Consider the following 16,021-nt stretch of genomic DNA (forward strand, 5'->3'; position numbering starts at 1 on the left):
TGTGGATTTGTCTATTTCTCCTTGCAAATTAGTTTTAGCTTCGTGTATTAGGTGCAAACATGCTTAGGTCTCTTAAATTCTTTTGATGGATTGACCTTTTTATCACTGTGAAATAAATATCTTTATCCTTGGTAATATCTTTTTGCTCTGAAATCTACTTTGTTTGATATTGTAATATAGTCAATTGTTATAGTTTTAACTTGATGAGTGTTTGTTAACATGGTATATCTTTCTCTTTTACTTTTACTTGTGTCTTTATATTTGTGCCTTTTTGGTAAGCAGCATATAGTTACACTTTGGTTTTTTATTCCGTCTGAGAATTTCTGCCTTTAAATTATGTTGTTTTGACCATTTACACTTAACATTTGTTTGGCTAGGTCCAATCTATCATTTTGCTATTCGTTCCTCAGACACATTTGTCTCCTGTGTTCTCTGTTCCCTTCTTCTAGTTCTTTTGGATTTATTGAGTATTTTATATGATTTCTTTTATCTTCTTTGTTCACCTATTAACTGCTGGTCTTTTATTATTTTGGGGTTTTTTTTCTGATTTATAATATACATCTTTAACTTACGCTAACCTACTTCAGGCAGTATTATATCACTTCACAAATAGTTTTGTGTATAGAATATATAGTATAGAATAGAATTAGAATAATAGTTTACTTCACTGTCCCTCCTCCTGGCCTTTATGCTCTTGTTAATATTTGTGCTGTTTATGTTATGTTGTCAGTCATAAGTTACACTTACCCATATGTTTTAAACTTCATAATATATTATTAATTTTGTTTAACAGTTAAGTATATTTTCAAAAGATTTAATAATAAGAAAAAATCTCGTCAATATTTAACAACATAGTTATCTTCTGGCACTCTTCATTTTTTTATATAGATCCATATTTCCATTTGGTATTATTTTCTTTTTCATACAGGACTTCATTTAACATTTCTTATAATGCAGATCATCTGGTGATGACTTCTTTCAGCTTTTGTATGCCTGAAAAATTCTTTATTTTGTCTTTGTTTTTGAAAGATAATTTCACTGAATGTAGAATTCTTTTCTTTTGATTCTTTAAAGATTTTCTCCATTGTCCTCTCACTTTCATTGTTTCTGTTGAGGACTCTAATGGCATATTTATCTTTGTTCCTATGTATCTAACATATCTTTTTTCTTTGGTTGCTTTTAAGATTTTTCCCTTTATGACTGTGTTTTGAACAATTTGATTATAATATCCTTTGGTGTAATTTTCTTCAAGTTGTTTTGTGTGTGTGCTTGGACTTAGATCTGTTAGTTTCTAGTTTTCTTCAAATTTGGAAAATTTTGGGCCATAATTTTTTCAAATATTTTTTCTGTACGCTTCTTTTTTCTCCTCTTCAGAACTCCAGTTTCATGTATAAGGCCCCTTGAAGTTGTCCTACAGTTCATGAATGCACTTTTATTTTTTTAATTATTTTTTTCTTCTGTGTTTCATTTTGTATAGTTTCTATTGTCGTGTCTTCAAGTTTAGTAATCTTTTTTTTCCTGCAGTGTGTCAATTGCTGCTAATTCTGTTCTGTGTGTGTATTTTTTTTTTTTTAATTTCAGACATTACAGTTTTCATTTCTAAAAATTCTGGTTGGCTCTTTTTTGTATCTCTGCATCTCCATTTAACTTTCTGAACATATGGAATACAGTTAAAATAAGTGTTTTAATGTTCTTCTCTGTTAATTTTATTATCTGTGTTACTTCTGGATCCGTTTCAGTTAGTTGACTTTTTCCTCATTATGGGTCATATTTTCCTGCGTGCCTGATAATTTTTGACTGGATACCAGACATTGTCCTTTTATCTTTTGGGGTGCTGGATATTTTTGTATCCCTATGAAAATCTTTGCGCTTTGTTCTGGGATGAAGTTAAATTACAGGCATACTTTGTTTTATTGCAATTTACTTTATTGCGCTTCTGCAGTAAAAGATACTGCATTTTTTACAAGTTGAAGGTTTGTGGCAACCCTGCATCAAGTTTAAGTTTATTGGCACCATTCCAACAGCATTTGCTCACTTTGTGTCACTGTGTCACATTTTGGTAATTCTCACAATGTTTCAAATGTTTCATTATTATTATATTTGTTAAGGTTATCTGTGATCAGTGATCACAGCTCATTGAAGGCTCAGATGATGCTTAACATTTCTTAGCAATAAAGTATTTTAAATTAAGGTATGTATTTTTTATAACATAATGCTATTATACACTCAATAGACCACATAATAATGGTCTATCACTTTAATATGAACTGGGAAACCAAAAAGTTGATTTGACTCACTTTTTTTTGAGATAGTCACTTTATTGCAGCAATCTGAAACTGAACCCATAGTATCTCTGAGGTATGCTGTACTTGGAAACAGTTTCAGCCTATTGGATCTTTTTTTTTTTTTTTTTAATGTTTATTTTTGAGAGAGAGAGAGAGTACGTGAGCAGGGGAGGGACAGAGACAGAGGGAGACACAAATTCTGAAGCAGGCTCTAGGCTCTGAGCTGACAGCACAGAGCCTGACATGGGACTTGAACTCTTGAGCTGTGAGATCATGACCTGAGCTGAAGTCGGACACTTAACCAAGAGCCACCCAGACTCCTGGATCTTGTTTTAAGATCTCTTAGGTAAAGCAGAGCTGTGTTTAGCACTAATATTTCCCCACTTCCGAAGCAAGACACTACTGAGTCCTCTATCCATTGTCCTATGAATTATGAGGTTGATCAGTCTGGCTGGTAGAAACAAGCACTATTCTCAGCCCTCTGTAAGAATCAGGCACTATTCCCTCTAGTCTTCTTAGATGGTTCTTTGCCCAGCCTTGAGTAGTTTCTTCCCATGCAGGTGCTAATCAGTTACTCTGCTGAATACCTGAGAGGCCTTCCGCCGATGTCCAGATGTAGCTCTCGACTAGTACTCTGTCCTACATACTCTAGGGCCTTGGTGTCTCCAACACGTGGTGGTAGGCTTTGAAATATGATTGGTCAGATGTAAGCTGTCAGTTCTGCCTGCATTGTGTCTGGAAGAGTTCAAGTCTAGCTCTTTATAAGAAAGAAAATAGCCTCACTGGCAGCTGATTTGGAATATTCAAAAACTCCAAAATTTCTAAATATTTCTTTTCTTTTCTTTGCAATTAAGGTTTCTTTTAGTAGACCCAGAGCTCATCTTGAGTGAAGTCCAGGGACACTTTTCATCTTCACTCCCTCTTTATAGTACCCTTAGTCCCCCTCCTGGAGGGTCCTGCTTCCTCTGAGGGAAGCCTAGAAGTTCTTAGGGATTTTATAGGCTTTGTTACTGGCTCCGCCCTGGAAGGACAGTGTTTGGTCATTACAGTTTCTTAGACATAAGTCTCTCACACTTTCCTAAGTGGAACACAAACAAAACTAAAATGCCTTCCTCTTACTGAGATGGACCAGTTCTCATAGGACAACTTTAATAGTCTCTGTTTCTTTACTCTGTCTTACCAAAGACTTTATCAACCTGTACTGAAGAGTATAAGAAAGGAGAAATGAAGAAAAATAGAAGCCCCTGTTTGCCTCAAAGGTACTATTCAAATTAAATAGGTTAAATAGGCTTTGGAGGTCAGCCTAAGAAATGCACTACCATTGATTTGGTGGTGGATACACCTACATTCCTAACAATAACTTTTGTTGGGGATAGCTCTGTAGAGAGCATGATTATAGTATGAAAAAAACCATTGTACCTAGATAGACAAACTAAAGAAGACCAATTCTTCCCAAGTTTTCTTTTTTTATATATATAGAAAATTTTTATTTTTATGTAGGCAAATTTGTCAGTATGTTCTGGTGAGAAATGATATTACCTTTACTCTTTTTTGTTTCTCTCTCTTACATTGGAAACAACTTTAGGGGCCTCTGAGTGGCTCAGTCTGAGCATCAGACTTTGACTCAGGTTGTGATCTTACGGTTCCTGAGTTCAAGCCCCATGTCAGGCTTGCTGCTGTCAGCCTGTCAGCACAGAGCCCATTTCGGATCCTCTGTCCTCCTCTCTTTTTGCCCTTTCCCTGCTCATGCTCTTTCTCTCAAAAAATAAATACAAATAAAAAAATATTTAAAAAAAACCCTAAACTTTATTAGCTGGATTCATATTGCTTTTTTTTTTTAAATCAATTACATGGTGGTTTAGAGATTTAAATAATAATCTTAGCCTTTGTCATTTACTTGATGTCCTCTTGGACAAGTCATTTCATCTCACCAAGAACAGTTTTCTGTGTCAGTAAGATATTTAATGATCTAGAGAGATTCTTTGTGATGGTTTAAAAACATGTTCACAAATTACTTGATACTCCTGCCTTCAGGAGGTAGAACTTAATTTTTCTCTCATTGAATTTGGTCTGGATTTACATGACTTGTTTCTAGTGCATAGAAGATGAAGTAAGTGATGGTATGTCACTTCTAGGCCTTGGTCATTAAAGGCATTATGGGTTCCCTCCCGTTCACTAGTGCGCTCTCTCTCCCTCTCTCTCTCTCTCTCTCTCTCTCTTTCTCCCTGGGATCCCTGCTTCTGAGGGAAACCATCTTCTATGTTATAAAGATACTCAGACTGTCCTCTGAAGAGGCCCATGTGGCAGGGAACCAAGGCCTCCTGCCAACAGCCAGTAGGGAACTGAAGCTTTCTACCATCAGCCATGTGAGTGCACCATCTTGAAAATAAATCATGTGGCCCTAGGCAAGTCTTTAGATGACTGCAGCCATGGCTGACATCTCAACTGTAATCTCATGAGAGACCCTGGGCCAGAATTGCCCAGGTAAGCTCCTCCTAAATTCCAAACGCTTACAAAACATACGATGACAAATGTCTGTTTTAAGGCATTAAATTTTGGAGTAATTTGTTGTGTAGCAATAGAAAACTAATATGTCCTAGTATCTTACAGATACTTCCAGTTTATGATTCTATAATTTAAATGCAGGAGGCTGTATCTCTAATTGCCTGTTACTTTTACTAATACTTGACAACCGCTTAGCCTGTTACATTTAAAAACTCTTCCTTGAAGAGTCTTCATTCCATATACCATTTTAGGCAGAAAACTAGATAACATATTTGAGAAGAAATATTTTTCAACTGGATATTTACTGTTTTAACAGCTTATATGTTTTAATGAGATGAGACCTTGGGAAGACTTTCCATAGAGTTCTAAAGTAGGAAAGGGCTCTTTAGTCTTTGGAGGTCCAACAGGAGCTATGTGTACCTTTTGACTTTATATGCAATACGTTAAGAACATTTTCTTGAGAAGGAATATGAATACCTTTCTCCAGATTTTCAGAGATTCCTGCCCCCAAAAAGAATTTAGAACCACTTATCTGCTTCCCATTCCCACCTGTGAGAATTCAGGTACAGAAAAGTGATTTACAGTTACCCAACAGAGATCTTCTTACTCTTAATTCAGTGTTCAGACTCCAATCTGAGAGGTAAATTCTACCTACAAGAGGCAGCTCAGGGCAGAACTGGTCTTTGCAATGCTCTCAAGTACCCAGACCCTTAGGACCTTTATACTTACTATTTTGCAATTGCATATCCCCTGTTCATTTAACTCATCCAACTGCTTCGGGAAGGGGGTCTGGAATAGATCTTCCCAAAAAAGACCCCTCTTGCTGACAGATCTTTTATATTGGTTACTTTCTGTTTTGTCCTTATATGGAAGAACACAGGAGCTCTGCCAGAGTGCTTCTTTACCATGGTACCTACCAGAATCCAGAATTATTCCATGGAGGAAATACACATTGTACTTATCTGACCTGATTATTACAGACATATCACTTACATGGTTTTTTTAGTATTTTTTTTGAAACTTTCACTTCTTTGTAGTACTGTTACCCATCTCTTTCTGAACTAAGCCAAATATGAATATTAGTATCATAATAAATTAAGAGATTGGGTTGAAGGACCAGAAATCAAAGCTGAGTTCTAATATTTATGCTAGTTCAGGATTCATTCTGCCTATTTAAAAATTAGAAACTGCTAAGAACCATCTATAGATGCCTGGAAAACAAGTATAAATCCTTGATTGGAGAGCTGGAACATACCTTACATTCTTCCCATATCTCACACGGGACTGATCGTTCATTAGATTCTCTTTAAATACTTCATCATTAATAGTATTAACCCTGGGTTGATTAAAGCCAGGGTTGTTTGTGTTATAAATGGCCGGGCCTAATGGAAAGAGTGTAGGAAATCCTTGTTTTACCACTGACTTATATACCTCATGCTATTTGTATTTCAGCTTTCCCCAAACATTCACCCATATAGATTTGCCATCTATTCCCACCATCCCCGTGTACTCCAGGACACAAACATTTTGCTTTGACTAGAGCCAGGTCAGAGAAGCCATGACTGAAACTATAGTCCTAAAGAAACTGAGGCTAATGTGCTAATGCCATGAACTGCCCTGATAGCCCTAATCCTGATTCCCAGCTGTCCCTCCTCCCACTTGGCCCCAGAAGATGTCATCTATGAGCAGGTTCCTGGGCTTGGCTAAATGACCTAGCATAGTCCTGGCCATCATTCAGGGGTTCTTTGAGAGCACTGCCCCTCCTTCCTGATGGTAGAAACAGAGACTCAGAGCCTTGGAAACATTCCCAGGATCTCTGAATGCAAATGTTTCCAGCAAATTCAACATTATATCCTAACTTGTAAAACAGTCTTGTAGCACAGAGATAAAGTTAAATGACCCAAGTGCTAATCAGGTATGTTTATTTTTCCATAAACAGAAAGATGTGGAATATCTGGCAAGAGGAAGGGTCATATTTTGTATTTGGGCAATTTTTCTTAAAAAGTAAAAATAGCTCTATATTTAAAAGTATAGTAATTCCAAAATAACAGATCAACCTTGTCTGAGGAATGGCAGGGAACTCCTTTGACAAGGAAATTAAACTTCCAAGGGGTTGAATTTAATTATAGATGGCAGCAAAGAGCAGAGGAAAGATCCCTGGAAAATTTTTAGAGAAAAACTAAGGTAAGGTGTTCTAAACGAATAAAATATTTGTGTGTGTGTGTGTGTGTGTGTGTGTGTTTTGATGGGGAGAAAAAAGGAGAGGGGGAAAAACCCTTTTGTGGGTGTTCTTTGAATCCAACCAGAAAGTATGGAAGTTCGTTAAAATGAGTTTTTTAGGAAGACAAATGTGGTTTTGGTGATTATATCAAAAAATATGCCTACTCTGTATTTTGAGAGAGACATGTGGCTCAGTGGACCAATTCAATAGTATTAGGCTACTTCATTTTTGCTATCTACAAATAGCTTCAGAGGGAACATTTCAAGGTAGAGTCAGAATTTATACAGTGGGATTACAAATTATATTGTAATAATGCTAACATTTAAAATGATGACTTTCCCTAGAAGAGCTGTCTGAATTTCAGTTTTCTTAAGAAAACTGGATTAGATACTTTGATTTTACATGCAAAAGATGCCAAGTATTCCACTGAATATGAATTATAAAGCAATATTAAAAGGGAAATACATGTAGCAGAAAATTTAAAAGCAAGTAAGAGCTAAGTTAATATGTATAAGTTGTATACCTCTCACTACCAAGTGTACTATTATTGGACAGTAGGTCCTATACTGTATCAAATGATAACTAAAAATGTTTTATTTTACTCTTTTATTTTGTAGGTATTATTACTTGGCATTCAAAGCACATGAAACACCTGTTGCTAGCAAAGAGAGCTGTGTTGCTATCTTGGAAAAGTCCAGATTAGATCACTGGGTGCTGGGAAAAACAAAGGTAGTTCTTTCTTTATTGTTCACATTGTCATCTGTGATGCTCTACTGTGTACCTTTGTCTGTTGTCAGTGATATGACCGGCTCTGTACATTGTGTAGCTTAGCAGGCAAGACCCCAGCCTAACAGTGATCTTCGCTGGTCTTGGGTCAGGAGTGGTCCTAGGACCTCTGGACAAGAAGAGGAGGGTTTGCCTCCTGTTCTGCATGTAATTTGAGAGAACCATTTAACATTTTTAGAATGAGAACTTTGAGCTCATTTTAAAATGTCCCTCTAATTTAAATGCTGTTTATCCCAGCACCTCATGGAAATACACAAATCTTATTAATGACAATAAAAAGTATCTTTTACAGTTTTGTCCATTTTTCATTAGACTCTTGCTGTGTTTTTTACTGTATACCCTGATTAGTAGTCCCATTGTGTATAGCTTTTCATCTGGAACATCCTGTCGCTGCATCCCAGGTTTTTATGACCCATTCTGAATTGTCCTACAAAGCCAGTGGCAGCCTGAGTGTTGATGACAACACGGTTGCTCCTCAGCAGGAATTAGATCACTGTGGGTCCTGTACGTCCTTCTCCCAAACTTCCACTGCTGGCCATGGGTCAGTTCTGTTGGTTAGTGCCTCTATCAAGGGCTGTAGAGACAGATAGTAGAAGTCAAATTGAGAATATAGAACTCCTGGCAGATATAAGGCACTTTTGGAGAACATTTGGAATCTCCTAAACCCCATTAACCTCATTGTTTGTTCACGTCAATAACCAAGAATTGGCTCAACCTTAGAAGGGGAGTTGGTTTGCTCCTAAGCAGTCAGTAATACTGGCATAAAACACGTCACTGTAAACTTATTTAGATAATGGTTTTAATATTTTTATTAAGAATACTCTGGAGTAGAATGGATAGCTGTTCGGGAGCCCATATTTAATGCTAAAAGTAATATCTCATTTCAGGTTTTTCTCAAATATTACCATGTTGAGCAGTTGAATTTGCTGCTACGAGAAGTCATAGGCAGAGTGGTGGTGCTGCAGGCATATGCCAAGGGGTGGCTTGGAGCCAGGAGATACAGAAGAGTCAGAGAGAAGAGAGAGAAGGGGGCCATTGCCATCCAGTCAGGTAAATAAATGGTCCTGAATCTTGGCATTTCATCAAGCACTCAGGCCGCTCGCCTGTTGCTTTTCTCAGTGGCTTCTTCTCTTCCTCCTACCTTCCCTTCCCTTCCCTTCTTTCCTTTCTTCCTTGCTTCAGCAAATATTTATTGAGTGCCTATTACAGACCAGTCCCTGGGCTAGATGCTGGGAATCTAGCCATGAGCAAGACTACCATGGTCTCCGACCTCCACATAAGCAAACAGACGTCACAACACACCGTGATAAGTGCAAGATAGAGGCAGTGTGAAGTGGGAAAAGGTAAAACCCAGATCACACGGACATGTGCCCCTTCTCCCAGATGACCCAGACAAAGCTTATAAACCTAGGGAACAAATTGCTCGGCTCTCCCCTACGCCCAGCCCATCCAGTGTCTTTTTCCACATGTGTGTGTCATTTGTGTTACAAACAGCATCTGAGCTCCTGTGCTGTTGCTGAGTGGTTATGAAAGCGTCAGATCTTGTACATAGTGGACAGTTTCCCTTGTGCCCTCATAACCCAGAATCATGTCGTTCACTCTGGACTTCACGACCACACTCAGCAACACCGAAGCCTGTGATGCTAACAGGAGGGACAAAACGGTGAAGTGGTCATGCTCCTGGCGGGCAGCTGAATGCCCCAGTCCTCTTTCTACAGGACTCAGCACATCCCCAGAGGTTTCCTTTCTCTTTCTCTTATCCTCATCCATTTCTTTTGCCTTTTGCCTTTCTACCGTCTATTTTCTTCTCTCGAAGCACTGTACTTAGCACATGGTTCACTCTCCCCGAACACACGTGTCATGCTACTAATTATTCCCCTTGACTCCCATCGTTATTTTTCACTCCTTCAAATTGATGTTCATACCTTCCTCCCCAGTAAAAAAAAATTGGTCAGGGCAGGCTGTTCAGTTCTTTCCCACCATCTCAACAAACCACCCTACCCCAAGTCCTGAAAATGAAGCTTCCTCTGTGGGTTGGAATGACAGGGAACCACCTCAGCTGGGATGGAGGTCCCAGTGATTCATAAGTAGATTCCAGTGTTCTGGAAACTCACTGCTGGAGCAAAAATAACTCCTTCTCAGAAGCATCTTGGAAGCCAAGCTAAGAGTACAGAGAGGCCTCTCTTCCCCCATCATCGCTCACGTATCTCTGCTCATTTTGTTCAGGGAGAAAGCAGGAGGGAGGAGAAGAGGGGTAATAGATTGGAGGGAAAACAGCTTATATCAGTTCTCTGGCACGTTCTTAAATTAATGTCATTCCTAGCACATGGTTTTATATTTTTAGCCTGGAGAGGATATGATGCTCGGAGGAAATTTAAGAAAATAAGCAACAGAAGGAGTGAGTCTGCGGTTCGTATTCAAGCAGGTAATTAAAACATCATTTTCATAGCGTCCACTTGAAAATATTCTGTGATTAAGTTCATATGAGTTTAGGAAAGCTGAAAGGTTAATAATTCAGGAGCACCGGAATAGAAGGTAAAGTCCTAGTGGGGGTTCTAGTCCTTGTTCTGACACACCCCCTGCGTGATGATGGCAAGGCTGACAGTGAGCACTTACTGCATACTTGTGGAAAGATGCTCAAAGTAAGTCCTGGTTTATAGAGAGGGGCCCTGCGGCACAGAGAAGTGAAGTAACGTGTCCATAGTCACATGGCTAGTCAGGAGCAGAGTCAGCATTTGAACACAGGCAGATTGGACACAGTCAACTTTACATACTGCCAGCTGAACAAATTCCTTTCCTTCTTGGAGTCACATGTCCATCGTCTGTGAAAGGAGAGCACTGGCTAAAGTCTGGTTAAGTCTGGAAGGTGTCTAATTACCTTGGAATTTCTCTGATTATATGCAAGGCCCATCTTTCAGCATCACAGAGATAAGAATAGCTCAGGGACTTTCCCAGCAAATGGAATTTCCCACACCCTGGTCTGTTTGTGACTAGGGTGGTCCTCTGCACCACCCCCCACCCCCACCCCAGGGTAAGCTGTGGCTCAACTTGGCCTGGCTGCATGAGTGCTCTGAGCTCTGCTTCCTGGCTCGTCTGACCTGCCCCTGGCTCCTGGATGGCTCTGTTCTTCTGCAAATGGCAATATCCACGGTGGCTTCCAGGCTGGGTTCCCTTCATCATTTGAATTTCTATAATCTAAAGGAGGCTCTGGAAGAAGTATGCTCCAGCATGCCTGGAGCTCTGACAGTGGAGACAGAATGAGAGAGAAGGGGCTAGTCCAGTGGACTCCACAGGCTCAAAGGATAAGGTTTCAGATCCTGTTGCCTTGAAGCAAACTCCTTAGTAAAACAGCTGCAATCTTTTTGAGATGGTCCTGCCCAGAGCCTGACTCCAGGAACACTTGTCAGAACTCTCTTAGGCCACTGTAGAGGCCAGACATCTTCATTCAGAACCAAAATATTTGGAAAGAAGGGGGCATCATTTAAATGCAAATGTGCAGCTTTTAACACCATCCCCTAGGAGTTTTAAGCTCTACAACTTCAAAGAGTTCAGGAAGAAGGATGCAATTGTAGTTGCAACTTAAGAAAAACAACTCAAAGTGCATTTGTTCCCTATTGCCCACCTCCACTCACCACACCACACACACCCGTCTCCACCCCACCCCCCAAAGTCTCCTGGACTGATTTCAGATCCTGCAGTTTGGCCCAAAGCCCAACATATGTTTTAAAATATAAACTTGGGGTATATATTGTTGATCCACTGAGTCCAGTGTGTAGGATCATAAATCAAATTTTCCCTCTCTGAAAACGATCTTTACGGGCTTCCCTGTTTGCACTGTGTTATTGCCAAGTAAGGGCTGCATGAAAACACAGACAAGTTTGCTTCATCACCGGATCAGGTCAGTCATGATTGCATCGTTCCAGTAGAGCACCAGTGCGGTAGGTGCCATGGAAGGATAATTTTGTTTGGTGGAACCAGAGAGAACACATCTCTTTAAGGTACTTCTGTGTTTTTAAAGCTTTGCAATCACCCCATTTTTTAGCCTGGCAACTAGTGTTCCTCCGTATCAGGTGGCATCGGGAGTCTCCAGGGACTTTGGCAGACATGAGGATGTTGAGAGTGGTACTCAAGCCACCCCTCCCTCTTAGAAGTCATGTGGCAGCCAGAGCAAAAGCAGGCAGAGTCCCTTTGCCCTTCAGCCAACACAGGAATCAAGGTGCTGGTTTTGAGTTAGCAGAAAAGATGCATGGGGAGGGTAACAGCATTTGCAGTTTTATTGGCAGTTTACTTTTACTTGAGAATGTTTTCCGTATCTTTATATCGGAAGCCATGGTTGTGTTGATCTAAAAAGCAAAGCCAACTCCTTCTAACTTCTCTGTTTTGGGGTGTGTTCTTCTCAAAGCATAACCTTCTCATTACAAGCTCTTCTTCACCCCACGAGAATATTTCTGGGCAGAACAAGCCCCAGACATAGTGCTTCCCTTACTTGTGAAGCCTGCAGGAAGTGACTTAGAGATGTTATCATAGACAGCCATTCTGATGGTTTTTGAAACTTATTCTCTAATTTTTTTTTCAACAAATCATTTCATTGGAAATTTAGATTCTATGGAATGCATTTCTTTGTATTTCAAGTTCTGGCCCATAGCATTTTTTTGTGGGTAGTGTTGCTAAGATTTGTTATATATATTTAAAAGAGCAGCCCTTGAAATTTAGGAAGCATTTGGCCTACATGTTGCTACAGACCAGCGCATATTGAAATTTGTTTGCCTTTCATCTCCTTCCCAATAAAAGCAGCCGCACAGCTTATCCCTTTAGCTTCCTCAGAACTTCCTTTCAGAATTCCCGATCTATTACGGCACATTCACATACCAGAAACAAGATGCCTTTTCATGCTGTCAACCTTTTTCATCTGAAATGTAAATTAATTCTTGCTGGTATGCCTTCACAGAGATCAAAGTCGGGGTATTAACCTTCCTGGGCTTTCTCTGGGAATCCGTCCCCAGGACCGGGCTGCTACTAAGAGGCCAGTGTCCCTGTTATAGGGCCCTCCTCCAGGAAGCCCTCGGTCTAGGAGCCACCATTTCAAAGGTACAGCGTCGTTTTGTAACTGACCTCATCATTACTTTAAACTAGGTGAGAAATGATCTGCCTGGCTAATTCTTGAAAGAGAGAGAGGGAAGGAGGGAAGGGGATACACACACACAACACACACACACACACACACACACACACACACACACACACACACGAGTCTGTTCATTTTAATTGTGGGCCCTTCACTCAGATTCCCGGAGCTTGTTTAAGTGGTTTTGACAGCGAGTGATCTCGGTATGGTAGAGGGAGGGACAGGGCTCCAGATTGGAAACCTCTCCCCTTGCTCAGTGGGTCATTTCTTGCCTGTCAGTCTTTGAGGTAGGCCACATTTGCATTTTCAAAATAAACAGATGCCTTTCAAATACATGAGCTGGTGGTCTAGAGATCTCTGTGGGCCCAAACAGTTCACCAGCCAGTGATCAAATGCTGGAAGAGAAAACAAACGGAAAAAAATACCCTAGGTACATGCTCATCCATTTCCTAAGTGTATAACATTGCACCAGCAATAAAGGGCCTTTATGAGATGTGAGGAATCTGGAGGAGAGAGAGCTAGGGATCCCAAGCAAAAGTATAGTATGTCATTTTCCCTTTTTTTTTTTTTTTGCTGGGGTGAGAGCAACTTTGAATATCATCTTAGTGAGAAATGGCATGTTTCGTGTGTTTTTATTAGTTAATGCTAATAATAGGCTCTTGCCAATGGAAAACATTCTTTTAAACACCAAAAAATTTAAAATTACATACTTTTTAAATCAGGTAAGATTGAAAACGTATTAGTTTTCAGAGAGATGGGATATTCTAAGTAAAAAGTAACAGTTTTATGTCATTCCCTTACTAATCTATTATTTTTTTAATGCACCCTTAAGTGTCAGAAAGTGGATATAACTAGATTTAGTCAAATAAAAATGCACACATTGCTCAGTAAATAGTATCAAAACACATAACTTGCAGGCGATTCATAAAAGGTCTACAATATTTCATTCTTTAAGTTTTTGAAAGCATTGGCCTTAAAATTCCTCCTCTAATTCAAGATCTGTTTTTTAAATGAGAGCAAAGTGGTGGGCCTCCCATCTTGGAGGGGAAATGCCTCAAGTAGGTGACAGTGGAGCCCGAGGGGCTGGGAGCAGAATTTCAAAGAATGTCTCCGGAAAGAGTAGGCTCTTGCAGCCCCCACTCCAGTTCTCCTCCCAACCCCCAGAAGCAGGAAGAGCCCATTGGTTTACAGCATATTTTCATCTAATTGCTTCAGTGCAGTGGAAATTGTTTTCCCTTTCTCTGTGTCCTCTGATCAGCTTCCTACTTACTCTCCTCCTTGGCCCTTCCAACAACACAGATAAACGATAGCCATTTCTCCTTCTGATGCTTTTTTGGGGAGAATGCTTTTTGGAGCATCAGCTGTGACTCTGGCAAGACTTAGGTTTCCTTGAGCCTGTGAACAGGCATTTTATTTTATTTTTTAAAGTTTATTTATTTTTGAGAAAGAGAGAGAGAGAGAGAGAGAGAGAAGACATGCCAGTAGGGGAGGGGCAGAGAGAATCCCAAGCAGGCTCTGCACCCTTAGCACAGAGCCTGATACAGGACTTCATATCATGAACTGTGAGCTCATGACCCAAGCCAAAATCAAGAGTGGAATGCTTAACCCTCTGAGCCATCCAGATGCCCATGAACGGGCATTTTAAACTGGATTCAGCTGGAACTGCTGGGTGCATCATATGATACCGGCCAATGAGAGTTGCTTTAAATGCTGCTTCCAGAAGGGAAAGCAAGCATCATGTCCAGATAGGTTCCAGCACACTCAGATACACTTCCAGATAGCAGCCTATCAGAACCTGTTTAACTACTTTTAGAAACTTGACCCTACTTCATAACAAAACCAAATTTTTAGTATTTAAAGCTGCTTGAACTTTTAAACCTCTCTGGGAGTAAGGCCTCCTCCCAGCCTTTTCTAACTTTAAAAGGTTGGTTCCTTTAGCACTGTTGGTGAATTGGCAGGGACTGGGTGGTTGTAGTAATTTCCTAGAACTAGATTTCTGGAAATATCCCTAGGTGTGCAGGACAATTATATTTTAAATTTGGAAATTTCTTTCTTCCTTCACTATTTGTTAAGTATCTACTTTATGCTGGAGCTACCATGGTGAATGATGGGATTTGATTTGGAGCATCAAATTTTCATTCTCTGATACAGAGGGCTAGAAAATATCCTGTCCCCTAGAGAGATGACGTTTGTATAAATCAGGTACTCTATATTATGCCAACACATATTGGGAGGAAATTCTGTAAAACTTCAGTGTAATACAATGAGCCAAAATCATTATAAAATATAGCTGAGGATTTACATTGAAATAACCCATGTTTCTTGAAGGTAAAAATGATCACAGAAGATATTTTTTCATTCTGACAGAGCTGTGTGTAAGCAGATTGTTGATCACAAGCCAAACAGTAGAGGAAGGTCAAGTGAATGTACCATTGAAGGAAAAGGCCCACTTTGAACTAACAAAAGGAAAACAAGCACAACCTCTTTCATTCCTCTCCTTTCATTGCTGTTTGCCATTGTATCTCTATTCCATTGTTTCTTGACTCACTCCATTTCTGTCTCTTAGATTCCTGATTATTTCACACACACACTTGCCTCCTCAAGATGTGAGGAAGACAGCTTCCAAACTCTTCCTGTCCATTGGGAAGGAACCAGCTACCCCTCCTTTCCTGGTGTTTTAGGTCATATCCATTCGAGAGTAAAGCAACATCCAGAGGAAGGTGTTAACTGGTGTATCCAGGCTTGAGATGAGCTATGAGGTGCACACTAGCTCCACTGCCTTCTAAACCTTTGTTTAACAGAAGACAGAATACCTTCAGGTTTATGCAAGGGATCTTGCCCAGTCCATCTGCACATGGCCTGGGTTTCTCTAACTTTGTAGGTAAAAAAGTTGGGACTAATTTCTGACAGCTATAGGCTTAACATTTTGGAGGGGGAAAATGTTTGTGGGGACCAGTATTGTGCTTTACTTGGGAAAATGTGCATTGTTTATGAACAAGACATGTGCAGAGACATGTATGACATACAGGACAGGACATACGGAGCTCCCCTGAAGCTTGGCTTAGAGGAAGTGGTATATAGCAGAGAGAAGGCCTGACC

General features: G+C 39.9%; 1 protein-coding gene across 6 annotated transcripts in view; it reads left to right on the forward strand.

Moving 5' to 3' along the window:
• The window catches only part of MYO3B (myosin IIIB), a 482,588-nt gene that overhangs the window by 336,605 nt on the left and 129,962 nt on the right, over positions 1–16,021 (forward strand). For all 6 annotated transcript variants that reach the window (XR_015255300.1, XM_086718868.1, XM_086718870.1 and 3 more), the window contains 3 exons: positions 7,629–7,740; positions 8,685–8,847; positions 10,142–10,222. Coding sequence is in view for 5 of the 6 variants with exons in the window: in XM_086718868.1 (XP_086574994.1) it covers positions 7,629–7,740; positions 8,685–8,847; positions 10,142–10,222 (356 nt within the window). In the remaining variant the exon portion in view is untranslated. The remainder of the gene's footprint in view (positions 1–7,628; positions 7,741–8,684; positions 8,848–10,141; positions 10,223–16,021) is intronic.

Source organism: Puma concolor, chromosome C1 (assembly GCF_028749965.1).
Source record: "Puma concolor isolate L17-30 chromosome C1, mPumCon1.1.hap2, whole genome shotgun sequence".
NCBI classification, from domain to species: domain Eukaryota; kingdom Metazoa; phylum Chordata; class Mammalia; order Carnivora; family Felidae; genus Puma; species Puma concolor.